Source organism: Haliotis asinina, chromosome 10 (genome assembly GCF_037392515.1).
Source record: "Haliotis asinina isolate JCU_RB_2024 chromosome 10, JCU_Hal_asi_v2, whole genome shotgun sequence".
NCBI lineage: Eukaryota > Metazoa > Mollusca > Gastropoda > Lepetellida > Haliotidae > Haliotis > Haliotis asinina.
Genome location: NC_090289.1, coordinates 39,105,416 through 39,122,502, shown reverse-complemented (window position 1 = coordinate 39,122,502; position 17,087 = coordinate 39,105,416). Strand labels below are relative to the sequence as shown.

The window sequence follows — 17,087 nt, the reverse complement described above, 5'->3', positions numbered from 1 at the left end:
CATGTCATCGGTTCCCAATTGCGCAGATCGATGCTCATGTTGTTGATCACTGGATTGTCTGGTCCAGACTCGATTATTTACAGACCGCCGCCATATAGCAGTAATATTGCTGAGTGCGGCGTAAAACTAAACTCACTCACTCACTCATCCATAAAATACACAGTAAGCCTCTTGGTTTGTAGCTCCACTTCAGTGCTTGAAATTCATTCTTGTCTCAGTCTTTGACATTTATTGTATTTATTTGCGTTTAATTGTCTCATGTGCCACTGTTGTTGGGGTTGGGAGAACAATGACGATGACAATGACGATGATGTTTTTTTGACAGGCTATTACTGTACCCTACAAGCTAGCACTCCCACTCCTACTGATGATGTGACTGGAAACATCTGTCCTGTCGGCCATTACTGTCCAGAAGGAAGTGGAGCTAAACAACCGTGCATGATGGGATACTATCTGAATGTGACAGAGCAGGATGCCGAGTCTGACTGCAAGCTGTGTACAGCAGGAATGTATTGTCCAGGTTCAGGACTGGAACTGCCTGTTGGGAGCTGCAGTGCTGGATACTACTGCCCAGGGGGAGACAACTCATCCACCCCATATGATACAAGGTAAGCGATATGTGAGGACAATCATAGGATGCTAACTCTAAGTGTAGAGTTATGATGTAGAATTATGTTACTTGAGGCTCAACAGGAGCATTTGATTATGTGTTGTTTTGAATTGCTGTGACCTGTCACCAATATCAACTTTTCACCTAGATATACATTCTTGAGAGTGTTTAAAACTTTATGTGCCAATACAATTTTATTGGTTTGTAAGGCTCGTACAGAGCAAGGTAATTATCTGAAGCTGCTGCTCCACATCTGACGATCAAAATAATACTGCAGTTGCAGTACCCTAATTTCACTGGTCTCCCTACATGCATCTCCCCTCTCCAGATGCCCAGTTGGCCACTACTGTCCTGTGGGAAGCCCTGCAGCCATCAGGTGTGAGAACGGAACCTACCAAGATCAGGAGATCCAGTCTTCTTGCAAAATATGCCCTGCTGGCTACTTCTGTGACAACACCATGAGCATCGTCATCCTGGACAACTCCACCACCATCTGCCCAATGGGATACTACTGCCCAGAAGGAACACGCTTCAATCAGGAGTTCCCCTGCCCTGTTGGCACATACAACAACCTCACTGGTAACAATGTTTTTGCTTGTCATTTCTCTTTGTTGGGGTAGCCCAGTGGTTGAAGTTTGCTTCTCATGCCAAATACCAGGTTCAATTCCCCACATGGGTACAATATGTGAAGCCAGTCTCTTGTTTCCCCGGCTGTGATGTTGTTGAAACATTGCAAACAGAGGCGTAAAACTAACCAAATCACTCACTCTGTTTGAAAGTCTACTTTGTGTGAATGGCAATGAACTGATTTAGAGACATGTCATCACGTCTGATTGTTTGTGAAAACCAAAAAAATCTGCCAGGTATATAGCTATGAAAGTCATATCTATGTAAAGAATACACAATAACCTTGCATAATTTATGTTCAGGAATATGTCTGCTATTTTATTATTGTGATGTATATTGAGCTATATATTTATGATAACAGATATTTTTGTCTTGATTATGAGGTAAAGTTAGTCCTATGACAAGCATTTAGTGAGTGCTGTTGTTTGTGTTGCAGGTCTGTCAATGGAGAGTCAGTGTTCTCCCTGTTCTGGGGGATTCTACTGCCCCAACCCAGGCATGACCCAGCCTACCAACCTCTGCTCCGCCGGCTACTTCTGTAAACAGTATGCCAACATCTCAGCTCCAGATCAAGGTAATATGCAGTATACATATTAACATGGAGATGTACAGTGGTATTTTGTGTTATGGTTTTATTTCAACTTGACATTCAGTTTCTTTGACTTAAAAATATCATTTGATCTTATTTCTAAATTTGGAAATCTGTTGTCATATCAGTCTCTATTCTAAAGTGGATAGTTGTTCAAGAGTAGGGGTGACCTTGATATCAATGGTACTGCAATCTGCTATGCAAACATACATGCCATTTGAACCCATGAGGGTCAGAGAACTGATCTTCTGTCACTGGAGGCGACTAACGGAAATGGATGGTCTGGCTTACTGACTTGCTTGACACCTTTCATTGTATACCAGTTGCACAGGTCAATGCTCATGCAGTTGATCACTGGATTGTCTTGTCCAGTCTTGATAATTTATAGACAGTCAACATAGAGCTAGAGTATTGATTAGTGCTGTGTAAAACTTAACTCACTCACTCACTCACACATCCCTTTAGCAATCCAGAAACATAATCATGTTTTGCTCCTTAAGATAAGCATATATTTGTACATATGGGTGTCAGAAAACCTCTCAGACTTTGATTACACAATACCATTTAGAAAGTGGTCAACTCTGGGGATGTGGGTAAGACTCCCGAATGGAACAAAAATGTTCTAGTATTTGTACTTTACTGAAAAAGCGTAATCCCAATTATAACATATGTTACTCTCAGACTTCCTTTGGCGATTCCATCCCTCATCCAGTGATATGACTGAAACAAGTTAAAAGCTGTATTTGACCACATCTTAAACATCTTTCATCTTCTGTAGGCGCAGATGCTAACATCTGCCCTGTTGGCCATTACTGTGTGGAGGGCACAGCAGACCCCTATCCCTGTCCAAAGGGAACGTTTAACAACCGAACTGGTCTGGAGAAGGAAGGGGACTGTACTCTGTGTACTGCAGGTGCATACTGCGAGGACACTGGTATGACAGAAGTCAGTGCACCATGTGAAGCTGGGTGAGCACCATCACATTAACATTTAAAGTATTAAATTTCCCTGAGAATTACTGGCCCTCATATTCAGGGTAAAGTATGTCTTCAGCAGTCCTTTCTTGCCACAAAAGGTGACTTACAGGATCAGGTGGTCAGGCTTGCTTGGTTGACGCACATCATCAGTTCCCAATTGCAAAGATCGATGCTCGTGCTGTTGACGATTGGATTGACTGGTCAATTATTGACAGGCCACTGCCATATAGCTGGAATATTGCCGAGTGCAGCATAAAACTAAAGGCACTCACTCACACTATGAATTGGTTAGATTGTGAATAAAAGTATCCTAAAAGATGTTTCTCTCACTGAGACATTGCGAATGTAGTATATCAACTAAAGACAGTTTTGGTAGATAAAATAAATTAAATTCATATTCTCATATTTGAATTCCTCAGCCTTCAATTCATGATATCAGATATCTCCTTGTTCTCAGGGATTATTATCCAGAACGTATTCCCCTAAACTTGGAACAATACACACTTCACTGTGCTTTACTTTTTTACTACACCTTTCCATGATCAGGGTAATATGAAGGCGTATTCACTCACTCAAACATGATGTATATGCTGATAAAACAGGTCGATATGACTGTAATGGTGATTTCATCTCTAGGTACTACTGTGTCTTGGGATCCAACCATTCACGTCAAGACATCTGCCCAATCGGGAACTACTGCCCTGAGGGTTCTGGAGCCCCGACCCCATGCCCTGCTGGAACCTACACCAATACAGAGGGCTTAGCAAACGTCACTCAGTGCACAGACTGTGATGAAGGGAAATACTGCAATGACACAGGTGAATATACCTCTCTTTTACTGGAAGTTAAATTATGGAAGCTAGTGATATTGAACATCCTAATTGGAAGCTGTGCTGGCTGTGTCAGAAGATTCAGACTCCAGTGAACTCAGAGAGCAATTCAGTTTGTAAAAAATATTGATCTAGCCTGTTATTTTTAGAAATGAATGAAGCAAGATTTTTATGACAGGTTTTGTCATGACATGGAACATGGACTTGATTTCTTATTTCTTATTAACATGTGCATCTACAATACTGTAGGACTGCATTTTCTCCTCAACACATTCCTTCCATAATCTCAAGGCGATTTGATTCATATCCTTTTTCATGTAAAATATGTTCTATCCTCAGAAATATATGTTTCTTACATGGAAACAAGAACAGTCCAGACACATTACGTTTGTATAATGTACCAAAGTGCTTACCTCTAACTGGATATGACCTCTATACAAAGAAGCATTTGTTGATGCACAGGTTTGTCAGCGCCAGTGGATGACTGTGACCCAGGTTTCTATTGTCCCGGAGGTGACCATGTCCAGAATCCTGTAGAGACACCATGTCCGATTGGTCTGCACTGTCCTCTCGGCAGCGGACAGCCTGTTCCATGTGAAGCTGGAACATACACCAACTTCACCCAGGCTGACCAGTGTCTCATCTGCCCTGCAGGGTTCTACTGTGTACCTGAAGAAGTCATTGCAGGTCAGATTCATATGCACTGAATATCAGACGAAGTTCAGTTGTTTATGTCCCGTTGATCTGATTGTTTGGATCCTGATTATGTTGGTTTCACAGAAGTGAATCCATCTTCACTTCCGCATCAGATTTTTTGTCACATTAGGATACAATAGAACTACTCATCAGAGTGCCTCTCAGACACTTCACTTGTTGTTTTGGACTGAATCAGTTAAGAATAAATATAGAGGAGACTTTTTTTTAAAATATGTTCTCTTTGATTTTGTAAACGACCAATTCTCTATCTTCTGATGTGAAAACTTACGCTGAATGTTATTCTTATAGGTAACTCCACCTCTGGATATCGTCTCTGCCCACGTGGGTTCTACTGTCCAGCTGGAACCGGACGGAACTGGACAGCATGTCCAGCTGGGACCTACAGCAACATGCTAGGTCTAATGGATGTGTCTGAGTGTCTGCAATGCACTGGTGGACAGTACTGTGACACCACCAACCTCACCGCCCCTACTGGTGACTGTAGCCCTGGCTACTACTGCACGACAGGTGTCGACACCCCGACACCAACTGGCAGCCATACTGGAACGGGAGGCATATGCCCTATTGGACATAAGTGTCCAGGAGCTACTGTCATCCCAGAGGGCTGTGAGGCTGGAACATATCAGGTAAATGTTGAGCAGAGCATCTTCCACAAAGCGATCTTCACAATATGACTGTCAGAAGTGTTAGTGTATGGGATTTATCCCAAGAAGATCCAGGTTAGAATTGATCTTCAGTAACCAATGTTTGTTGTAAAAGGCAACTAACAGGATCAGGTGGTCAGGCTCTCTGACTTGATTGACACATATCATCATATGCCAACTGCGTTGATTGATGTTCATCCTGTTGATCACTGAATTGTCAGGTCCAGACTCAATTATTTACAAACTTTTGCCTTATAGTTGCAATATTGCTGTGTGTGCCATTACACTAAACTTGTTTACTCAGTATATGGGATTTGCATCCATCCTAGTGCAGTATTATGGGAAGGTGTATGTATAAGTGTTGCACTTGACCTTCCCTTCCAGGACAAGGACACCCAAGCATCCTGTGAGACATGTCCAGCGGGTTACTACTGCATCGCCAACAGCACCACCTACAGCGACAAGCCATGTCCCTCTGGACATTACTGCCTGGATGGGACACAGTATGACATCCAGTACCCTTGCCCACAGGGAACATTCAACAACCTCACCGGTGAGACTAAGTAACAAACTTCATTCGTCGCTTCTCCAAGACAAGCCAACTGTAGGACTAGTGGCGAGTTTGGATTGTTCAAGTACAACAGTTGTAGTTTTATTATCTGTGTTGTGGTTATGAGTTACCTGTCAGATCAGTGTATGACCTTCAAAGATTCTGGTTACATTTGGTCTTCACCAAGACATGCTCATTGCAAGAGGCGACTAAAAGAATCAGAAGGTCAAGCTTGGTAATTTGGTTCATATCATCGTATACTACTTGCGTAGATTGATGCTCATGCTGTTGATCAGTGGATTGTCTGGTCTAGACTCGACTGTTAAAAATGTCTATAATATAGCTGGAATATTGCAGAGTGAGGGATTGAGAACAAAATGAAAGATGCAAAAATCAGTGTGTGCTTAATATCATTGCTTATATTTTTGGATTGTTGAATTTGTTCAGTGTGTTGATGATGTCGTTTTCCCTCAGCCCAAGGAAACCTGTCCTCCTGCAGCCCCTGTACCCCAGGGTGGTACTGTGGCTCCTCAGGGCTCTTCACCCCCACAGACCAGTGTGACCCTGGCTGGTACTGTACCTCAGGCTCAGCCCAACCCACACCATCAAGCCCGGAGGGTGGACAGTGCTTGGCAGGTAATACTTGTTTTGTGTGCAGCATATTCATTATGAAGTTTGTTATAATCTGGGGTGATGAAGTATCCATGTGGTTAAAGTGTTCCGAAGACAATGGTTTTAATCCCCACTGGGTGCAATGTGTGAAGCCCATTTCTGGTGTCCCTTGGATGATATTGCTGGAATAGTGCTAAAAGCAGCATAAAACCCAAATCACTCACTCACTCTTCGACCAAACTGTTGAATTCTCTCTCCACCAGGAACCTACTGTCCTAGGGGCAGTGCAGCACCCTTGGGTTGTGACCATGGAAAGTACTGTGACAGCAACATGATGGACTCGCCAAGAGGACCTTGTATGGCAGGATATTACTGTGATTCAAACTCCACCACAGACAGGCCAACTGGTACTGGAGGTAAGTTGCCCAATGTGCCATGACCCTACACTGTGCTGCATAGATAAAAATATCAAAATCTATCTGCTCAAAATGGTGTCTCCTGTACACTACATTTGGCTAAGAACACAATGGACACAATTGCCAATCAATGAATCTCTTTTCCTGGCACCTTCAGACTGATTCATGTCTTCTCTTTATGGATTGTAAGGCTACACAGTTGGCATTGCCTCATTGCAGATCATACTGCATGATTGTTGAAAAGATAGGAAATAATATGACTCCTTATTGTATATGCCGTAATGCATATAGAATATTACCAGTGGTGTGGTGTTAAATATTGCTGTATCAAACACGAACGTAGTTGTATAACGTATGTGGATGGATATTTTTAGATTAAACTAAAAGTGACAGTTTTGGGTCACACCTTCATCTCGGACCTTTGTTTCCAGGTAACCACTGCCCAGCTGGTTACTACTGTGTTGAGGGCACTGGTTCCCCAAGTCCGTGTGATCCTGGATACTATCAGCCCAGTCTTGGAGCTCAGAATGTCTCCTGGTGCATCATCTGCACAGCTGGGAAATACTGTAACCAGAGTGGCCTCGAGGCTCCTGATGGTGATTGTGACCGAGGTATGTACACCATCTGCAAATATAAGTCCCATCTGATTTGGTGACCATGTGTAGGCAGACCAGCTTACAGCATAGGAGGGTGACAGACCAGCTTTGAGCAAAGGTTGGTAACCATCTGTCGACAATGCAGCTTAGAGCATAGGTGGGTAACCATCTGTAGACAGGGCAGGTTAGAGCATAGGATGGTGACAGACCAGCTTTGAGCAAAGGTGGGTAACCATCTGTCGACAATGCAGCTTAGAGCATAGGTGGGGAACCATCTGTAGACAGGGCAGGTTAGAGCATAGGAGGGTGACAGACCAGCCTTGAGCATGGGTTGGTAACCATCTGTGGAGGGAGAAGGTTAGAGTATAGGTTAGTAACCATCTGTGGAGGGATAAGTGTAGAGCATAGGTTGGTAACCATCTGTGGAGGGAGAAGTTTAGAACATAGGTGAGTAAACATCTGTAGACAGGGCAGCTTAGACCATTGGTAGAGCATAGATGGGTAACCTTCTCCAGTTAGAGCAGCTTAAAGCAGAGGTGGGTAACCATGGGTAGATAGAGCAGCTTAGAGAAGAGGTCAGTTCAGTGTCTATAGACAGCAAGGTATAACAGCAGTACAGCTTGACAAACCCTGCATTGTACTGTTTGCGAGGTATGCCGAAATGATTATGTCAGATTTAGCACTCAAAGTTAGAACTCTTAACAAGTGCAGACTGAAACAATGATTATTTCAGACTATCTCATGCTGTATGATCGCTGTATGCTGATATTTATATATATGCCAGGAAGACATGAAAAATACAGCAATTTTTATTGCTAATGACAATTCAGTGATGCTTCTCTTCCAGGCTACTACTGCCCAGAGGGTCAGAATGTACGTAACCCAAGTGCGTACGAGTGCCAGGGTGGGTACTACTGTCCCACAGGATCCAGTAATCAGATCATGTGTAAGTCCGGCACCTACCAGGACCTCACTGGCCAATGGGACTGCAAGGAATGTGTGGCTGGATTCTACTGTGATAATTCTGTTGGACCAATCACATCTTATACACCATACAGCTGCCCAGAAGGTAAGACAAGAATGCTTGTTCACATTTTACATTTACATATGTGATAAGACTGTAGCAAATCATGGCATAATTTATAATAAAGCACTGAAGATGATAGGTAACTATGATATTTTGTCACAAATTAAATAGAGCCAATCATGATAGCATTTCATTTTTGGTAAGTGTTTTGTGGTGAATCTTGAGATATTTGTAACCAAAAAATACATTGGTAAATATTCTGTGGACAAGATCTGGGCTAGAATTGGTCATCAGCAGAAGCAGTTGATGGGTGGTCAGGTCGACACATGTCATCATATCCCAGTTGTGTAGATCGATGCTTATGCTGTTAATAACTGGATTGCATCGTCCCTCAGTCAATTCTTCACAGACCACCGCCATACAGCCAGAATAATGCTGAGTGCATTTTTAAGCAACAAACAAAAAAATACTCTATGCATGCCTGTTTCTGTTATTTGTGTTTAGGATACTACTGCCCCAATGGCACTAAGGTAGCCACAGAGTTCCCCTGTCCCAGTGGCACCTACAACAACATGACAGGACTGAGAGCTGACACTGAGTGCCCATTCTGCCTAGGTAATTATATTTCATATTCACCTACTTGATGCTGGTTCATTTTGTCTTGGTTACCATGCTTTGTATAGACCAAGCAGGTCATGGTTAACTCTGTCATGATAACTATACTTCATATTGACTTACTTCTGTCCTGTCTACGATATTGTATACTGATCAAACTTTTCTTAATGGCTGAACTGTGTGAAACCAATTTCTTTTGTCACTTGCTGTGATATTGCTTGAATATTGCTAAAAGCAGTGTAAACTCCAACTGACACACTGACTCCTTGATGCCACAATATGAATGGTAAAATGTTTTCATACCAAATATTGGTGAAAATGATATGTTACCAACTGTCATTAACCCCTTTCCCTCATTAACTCATTGATTTCTGTCCAGGTGGCTACTACTGCCCAGCAGGTACTGTGTACCCATCCCTACCCTGTACAGCAGGGTACTACTGCCGCACAGGAAGTATGACTGCAGCTCCGACACAGGGCCTGGATGCAGACCGCTGCCCTGTGGGTCACTACTGTCCTGAACAGACCACAGAACCAATCAAATGTCCTCCAGGGACATACTCCAACAACACACAGCTGATGAACGTCACTGACTGCACACCCTGCACTAAAGGCAAGAATTCTTTACTTGACAGTGTCAAATGATAGTAATTTTATAGATATACATCGCTTTATTCTGTGAAAAGTAACACCATCGCATCAGATTCTAACGTTGTTGTAAAAAAAATGTTTTCTTCCATTGCAGTATTGTATGTTTTCATTGGTCTGTGTCTCTCATTTCGCCCATGGAACATTTTCAAACTTCTAAAACAGCCACCATCATAAGAGTGTTCAGGTTGTCAAACAGCCATGAGATTTCAAGAAGACCATGAGCAAGTATTCAACAGTCATTCCTATGTTGTAGCTATTTTGATGACATCACAAAAGTCAACTAAAGTCATTAGTACTGTGTATCCATGAAGGTTTGTCATGTGTGATGGTCTTTTTCAGGTTGGTACTGTGAGATCTCTGGACTGACAGAACCCACCGGGAAATGCTCCCCTGGCTTCTACTGTGTCTCTGGTTCTGACAACAAGGCCCCTGAAATCTGTACAGCTGGCCGATACTGCCCAGAAGGTGAGATTAAACAGCACTAATTTTCACTCCTTCCATGTAATTGTGGAGATTCAGTAGGTTCTTGTCATCATGCAGGTTCCAAATATGAATACACATACCTTAGTAATCCTATTGAAGCAGTGGTATCAGAGTTGTTATCAGACAGACTCAAGCCTATGTAATGCTGACTTCTTGATTTTACTGTTTGTTGTAAAATTGGTACATGTTACTGATTGTCGATACTTTATGTTCAGGTACCCACACACCAGAGAAGTGCCCCACCGGTACATTCTCCAATACCACAGGACTGAGTGCTGTGGAGAACTGCACAGACTGTACTGCAGGATTCTACTGTCAAAGTGCTGGCCTAACCACAGAGGAAGGCAATTGTACCCAAGGATACTACTGCCCCACAGGTGGGTCTCTTTTGTAGTTCTTCTTGGACAGGAAAATACACTTTATTGGGTCTCAAACAGTTACCCTAAGTCAATTATCTTTGCTAAACATTAGGAATTTAACTTTGTCATGGATAACAACTATTTTGGGTCTTGTTTTGATGTTTCAGGGCACATCTTGCCCCTTCATTAAATCACCTTCTAATTATGGCATTATGGTAGTATAAAGCAATATTTCAATTTTCTAAGTGTCAAAAATTCCAAATTACTTTTCAGAATTACTTATAAGTCAAACTTTTAATCTAAAACAATTTTCAACGATCCACAAAGCTTTCTCCAGTTACTGCACTTCCTGTAATCGGGCGCAACAATTATTTCTGGAGTGCATCATGAGGTAAATGTGTTGGCGAAGATCATGTAATTCCGATATGTGAATGAACTACCTTGTGACACCCAGACTTGTTTCTGATTGGTTGTTAAAGTAGGTCAGCAAAGATTGTATATTTCCACTATGCAAATGAAAATTACTGACAAAACATGTATTTCCCATCACTTGTTAATTACAGGGCACTTTTAGGTTAGGCACTTCTATCTTTGGATATTGCTGATGTCACTTTGACTGTCATGGATGTTTGGCTAGTCAAGCCATTACGTATGAACCGACTGAGTTTTATAGTAATTAGTTTTAAAAAGTGTCATGGACTGAATGGTTTTATCAGCATGTCTTCTGAGTGTTCATCTGTTTTTTCCCTTTGTACAGGTTCAACCATGCCTACAGCAGTTATCTGCCCTATTGGCCTCCACTGCCCTACAGGATCTGATGAACCCAGGTCCTGTGAACCAGGATACTTCACTAACAGGACAGGACAGTGGATCTGTGACATTTGTCCCGATGGGTGAGAGCTTGGTCTCTGATGGAATGTTTTTCTTTGTATCTAGACAATGCACTGAATCATCCATCTGGGGATCGGAGTAGCCTTGCGGTTATAGCATTCGCTCATCATGTCAGAGACCCAGGTTCAATTTAGCACATGGGAACAATGTGTGAAGCATTTTTGGTGTCCCAACACTGGGACATGGCTGGAAAATTGCTAAAAGCAGCATGAAACAACTCACTCACATACTCTTCCATCAATCACAGATGCATTGAGGATAACATATGAAAATGACCTTTGAAGGTCACGGGGTAGACTAGGCCTTCTGCAACCCATGCTTGCATTAAAAGGTGACTGTGCTTGTCGTAAGAGGCAACTAACAGGATTGGGTGGTCAGACTCACTGACTTGGTTGACACATGTCATCAGTTCCCAACTGCGCAGATCAATGCACATGTTGTTGATCACTGGATTGTCTGGTCCAGTCTCAATTATTTACACGCCGCTGCCATATGGCTGAAATACTGCTGTGTGCGGTGTAAAACTAAACTCACTCACTCACTCACATATAAAAATAGAACTTTAGGAAAATTAATCATCATATGGGTAGGACCTTTACAAATGTATTCTGCCTGACTATTTTATGAAGCTATATTTGTTGTAAATGTGATGGTTAATTACAATTTTGATTGTGATAATGATAATATGTGTTTCTAGTTTCTTCTGCCTACCCGAGAATGTGACAGCAGGCGTGCCAACATCCGGGCACTTTGACTGTCCCCCTGGGTACTACTGCCCCTCTGGGACAGGTCGGGACTGGAAGCCTTGCCCCAAGGGCACATACAGCACCCAGACCAACTTGTATATGGTGAGTCACCAGCCGGAAGCATGAGACCTGTCTCAGCTAAACACTTCTTTAGTTCAGCCATGTGACTTTCGTATGAAGGATTCTTCATCTCACAAGAACACTGTAATGACAAAGATCAGGAATAATTGCTTATGATAATGATTTCTTCCCTATTGATGAAAAACTCTTTCAAGTATGACAGACAATTAGTCTTTTCTGTTCAGGTTTAAGTAAAAATACATAGCATCTATCTTGTTCTGGTTAAATGGGTATATATCTTATAGTCCCCACTGTGATGTTAGTAGAACATTATTAAAAGCATAAAACCATGCTTTCTTACTCATTCTTTATGTTGCAAATGTTCCAGATAGTGTCAGGTGAGCTACAGTGCCGTGTTACTGTTTGTATTGAATGGTATTCATGTAACCATTCAGGTGATTTCTTCTTTAATGGGTGAAAATTTTCAATATTTGAGTGTTATGATGTTCCACATTCTTTTTCAGAAGAAGTCCTCCTTGGGGTACATATAAGCATTTTTATGTCCATTAAAAATCCCTACGACAGTTGTAACTATTTTGATAATAAAATATTTACAAAACAAAAAACTCGTTTTTGTCTTGTGGGACCACCTTTACAGGGCCCCTCAGGCCCCCTACAGCCAAGAGCAGGTAACTCTGGCCGTCTACCTCGCACCTCACTTTTCATGCTGTCGTTCGACTAGAAAGACGAAATTCCTGTGGGTGGTCGCCTCCCGTTATTACTCAGGGATGGCCACACGCCACAGTGGAAGCGAGAGCTTACTCCTTTTGCCGGGATTCGCTGCACTCCGGTGCCGAAGTCGCCGGAAAAGGTGGCAATCCTCCGTGCCGAAATTCAGTCTTTACTGGACAAGGCAACTATAGAGATGGTTCCATCAGGACAGGAGACTATGGGGTTTTACTCCACTTATTTCCTGGTAACCGAAAAGAACGGAGGGTTCAGACCCATTCTAAATCTCAAGGGTTTGAACAACTTGATAGAGGTGCCGTCTTTCAAGATGGAGACACTGAGGTTAGTGATCTCGTCTGTAGAGGCAGGGGATTGACTTACGTCAATCGACCTCAAAGACGCATACCTCCATGTACCGATGCATCCCGAGTTCAGGAAATACCTTCGGTTTTCCTTCGACGGGGTTTGTTATCAGTTTCGCGTGCTCCCCTTCGGCATCTCCACGGCGCCAAGGGTGTTCACCAAACTCATGCTAGTACCAGTTCAGGTCGCCAGGGCGCAGGGCAACTTTTGTTTCCCGTACCTGGACGACTGGATCCTCAGAGCGCTCTCCCAACACCTAAGTCGAGAATCCACACAGCAGGTGATGGATATTCTCACCAGACTAGGTTGGGTTATCTATCTTAAAAATCAATTGGTGCCGAGGCAGGATCTGGTTTTCTTAGGGGCGAGGTTCGAGACAACCCGAGGGGTGGTTTCTCTGTCCCAAGAGCGCATTTTTAAGGTACAGGGCATAGTGTTAAGGTTCCTTCAGTCCCATATTGCCTCAGCACGGACGTGGCTTCAGTTGCTAGGCAACATGGCGGCGACGGTGGACATAGTCTGGCGTGCACGTCGGAGAATGCGTTCCATTCAGCAGGCGTTAGCACAACAGTGGTCCCACTCGGAGAGCTACGAGAAGAATCTGGCTATTCCCCAGTGGTTGATACGTCACTTGCGGTGGTGGACAGATACCGGGAATCTATTCAAAGGTTTACCTCTGATGACCCCGGTACCGTCGCTCACAGTTCAGACGGATGCCTCCCTCACAGGGTTGGGGGGGATGCGTCCTGGGCGACCTCGCGATGTCGGGACTATTGTCCGACCAAGAGGCGACCTTGCACATCAATGTGTTAGAGTTGAGAGCTGTGACGTTGGTGTTCGAACGCTTCGTGGATCAGGTTCGAAGCCGAGTGGTTTGTCTAGAGATGGACAACCAGACGGCGATGTCCTACATTCTGAAGCAGGGCGGCACTGTGTCTCCGTCGCTCCTTCAGGAGGCGTGGCAGTTTTCTACTATGGTGCGATCAGTTCAGCATACGGGTTATGCCTGTGTATCTCCCAGGGATCGACAACGTGCGTGCAGATGCGCTCTCACGACGTGTTCTGGCTCCCCACGAGTGGTTGCTCGATCGGGAGATATTCGGGATTATCTCCCAGTTGTCTGGGTCGTTCTAGGTGGATCTGTTTGCCTCTGGAGTGACGAACTAGATTCCGGGGTTTTTGTTCGCGGATTCCTGATCCGAGAGCGATTGCCGCCGACGCCTTCCAGCGGGACTGGACGGACAGGGTGGTGTCGGCGTTTACGCCAATTCCCCTGATTTCCAAAGTTCTGTCTCAGCTTGCCACCCAACCAGCGCGGCTACTAGTGCTTCTCGCACCTCTGTGGCCGTCTCAACGCTGGTTTCCGGTAATACTCAGGTCGCTAGTGTAGCCGCCGGTACTATTACCGCGGCGACCGAACCTACTATCCCAGGACGGCCAGCCTCACCCCAATCCCCAGGACTCAGTGGGTGGCCTGGCCACTGTCCGGAATCGTCTCCAAAAGAGCGGAATTCCTGCATCAGTTGCAGACACAATTCTGGCTTCGTGGACGGATTCCACAAATGTACAGTGTGAGGATAGGTGAGCCTGTTATGCGCGCTGGTGTGGAAATAGAGGGATTCTCGATCCCTTTTCTTCGACTGTAGTTGAAGTATTGGAGTTCTTACCGTCTCGTTTAGAATCTGGCTTAGCCGCTTCTACGATTCGAGGCTACTCCCTGGCTATTTCAGCCTTCCACATACCCGTTGAGGGTGCCTTGTTGGGACAATACCACCGGGTACAGCGTTTTCTTGCAGGCGTGGACAGACTGCGTCCGGTCGTGAAATTTGTCTCGAGTATTGGAATGGTTACCCACTCCTCTCGTTTATGACTTGGCCAACCCGTCGTTACAACTGTTAAGTTGGAAAACGACTTTTTAGTGGTGGTTACGTCTGGTAGACGTGTAAGCGACTTACACGTCATGTTTTCAGACCCGGATCTTACTATGTTCCATAAGGATCGGGTTAGCATTCGCTTACCGGATTCATACCGCCCAAAAAAAAAAAAAAAAAAAAAAAAAAAAAAAAAAAAAAAAAAAAAAAAAAAAAAAAAAAAAATTCGATCATTCGTTCGAATGACCGCGCCTATCGATCTAACTGGGTGCATGCTGCCTGCGTCGTCTGATAATACATACCGTAAGGTTCGTGTATTAGACGTTATGAAACCTCTTAAAGTTATTTTAAGAGAATAGCCTTGCTCCGTACGGAGAAACAGCTATTTTGCTGTTGTGGTGGCGGAATGGCTGGCTATCCGACTGATACGCAGGCTGCAAGGTCTATATACCTAAAGGCTTATCTCCCCAAAAAGGGGTTGTCAGCTCACTCAGTGAGAGCAGTGGCCACGTCAGAACCGTCATTACCAACTGAACAGACACTCACGAGAGTGTGCTCGGTTCGGTCAGTCAGTTCCCTGCAGTAGACAGAATAGTTCTGCTCAAGCTGATTAAGCTTTGTTTGATAACTATATCTGTTTGCACTCGGTGTTGGGTAACTGTCCATTCCCATTTTATCGGCGGTGATATTTGGTGATGGTTTCTTAGTCCCGCCCTCTTTGGCTGGGTGCCTTACTTTCCTTTCCATTTCCCTGCTTAGCTTGCTAGTGCGGTATGGACAAGGTTCAGTTTGGCGAGTGTCCCGTACGTCCATGTCTCCAAACTTTGATTTGGGTGGGCGGGGTTTCTCATTTGGGATTTCCCAAATTCTAGCCAATGGGCATGTAAGCTTTGACAAGCGGGTCCTCAGCTTTGTCACGCCCCCGCCTTGATTGACATCAGCGGTCAGGTGACCAGGTCGGTGCCTTTTCTATTTCCGTGTGATTGTAGATTTGCACTTCGATCGAATGGACTGTTGCTGTCAGACAGAATACCACTCCCAATTGCTTCTCTTCGGGAGTCTGTTTAATGCTTATATGTACCCCAAGGAGGACTTCTTCTGAAAAAGAATTATACAAACCTGTAGAGGTTATGAATTCTTTGAAGAATGTCCTCCTTGGGGTACGGCCACCCGCCTCCCCTCATTCTGTCTGATACGTTCAGCATGAAAAGTGAGGTGCGAGGTAGACGGCCAGAGTTACCTGCTCTTGGCTGTAGGGGGCCTGGGGGGCCCTGTAAAGGTGGTCCCACAAGACAAAAACGAGTTTTTTGTTTTGTAAATATTTTATTATCAAAATAGTTACAACTGTCGTAGGGATTTTTAATGGACATAAAAATGCTTATATGTACCCCAAGGAGGACATTCTTCAAAGAATTCATAACCTCTACAGGTTTGTATAAATTATTCTTTTCTGGTCAGATTTTGTTTTTGTAAAATAATATTGAATTATTATCATAGGAACCAAAATTTTCTGATGTCATTGTTCGGGGGGGGGGGGGTTGATCTAAAGGAGCGTGCAAACATCATCCATCATTGTTCATGCAGCATGGATTTATAGCTGATGATCCATACCCTGATACTAGTGGAATATTACTAAAAGTATCATAACACCAACCTCTCTCTTTATGGTGAAAATGTTCCAGATAAGTTCAGGTGAAGTACAGAGCCATGTTACTGTTTGTATGGAAATAATCTGATCAGTGTTTGTGTTCCCCATACAGGTGAGCCAGTGCAAGGACTGTGACGGTGGCCACTACTGCTCTATAGAGGGACACACCAACGTCACTGGTCTCTGCGCTGCTGGCTATTACTGTCAGTCTGGAGTTGATCGACCAAACCCTGACAATGCTGCAACCAACAGTTCATACCCAGCATCCTGCCCTCTGATTGGTGGACACACAGGTACTATGTCATGTGATGGTGCTCCTTCTTTGGTTACATTTATGTGATAATGAGGGCCTGAGATTTGTTTGCTCCAGATGCAATACATGTCACAAAACCTAGAAGTGTTTTATTTTATTTACAAATTAATGCAAAGAATTGTAAGTATATATTTAAGGAGAATATTATCACTGTTGGTATCCA

At 43.8% G+C, this 17,087-nt stretch overlaps 1 protein-coding gene across 1 annotated transcript in view; it reads left to right on the top strand.

The window, feature by feature from the left end:
• The window catches only part of LOC137298680 (uncharacterized), a 146,537-nt gene that overhangs the window by 85,887 nt on the left and 43,563 nt on the right, over nt 1-17,087 (top strand). Inside the window, exons 66-84 of the mRNA XM_067830962.1 lie at nt 326-608; nt 939-1,189; nt 1,674-1,811; nt 2,605-2,794; nt 3,440-3,621; nt 4,096-4,320; nt 4,639-4,976; nt 5,379-5,547; nt 6,019-6,180; nt 6,420-6,572; nt 7,004-7,183; nt 8,016-8,237; nt 8,700-8,810; nt 9,190-9,423; nt 9,801-9,926; nt 10,160-10,321; nt 11,061-11,196; nt 11,892-12,042; nt 16,724-16,904. Coding sequence (XP_067687063.1) covers nt 326-608; nt 939-1,189; nt 1,674-1,811; nt 2,605-2,794; nt 3,440-3,621; nt 4,096-4,320; nt 4,639-4,976; nt 5,379-5,547; nt 6,019-6,180; nt 6,420-6,572; nt 7,004-7,183; nt 8,016-8,237; nt 8,700-8,810; nt 9,190-9,423; nt 9,801-9,926; nt 10,160-10,321; nt 11,061-11,196; nt 11,892-12,042; nt 16,724-16,904 — 3,594 coding nt within the window. The remainder of the gene's footprint in view (nt 1-325; nt 609-938; nt 1,190-1,673; nt 1,812-2,604; nt 2,795-3,439; nt 3,622-4,095; nt 4,321-4,638; nt 4,977-5,378; nt 5,548-6,018; nt 6,181-6,419; nt 6,573-7,003; nt 7,184-8,015; nt 8,238-8,699; nt 8,811-9,189; nt 9,424-9,800; nt 9,927-10,159; nt 10,322-11,060; nt 11,197-11,891; nt 12,043-16,723; nt 16,905-17,087) is intronic.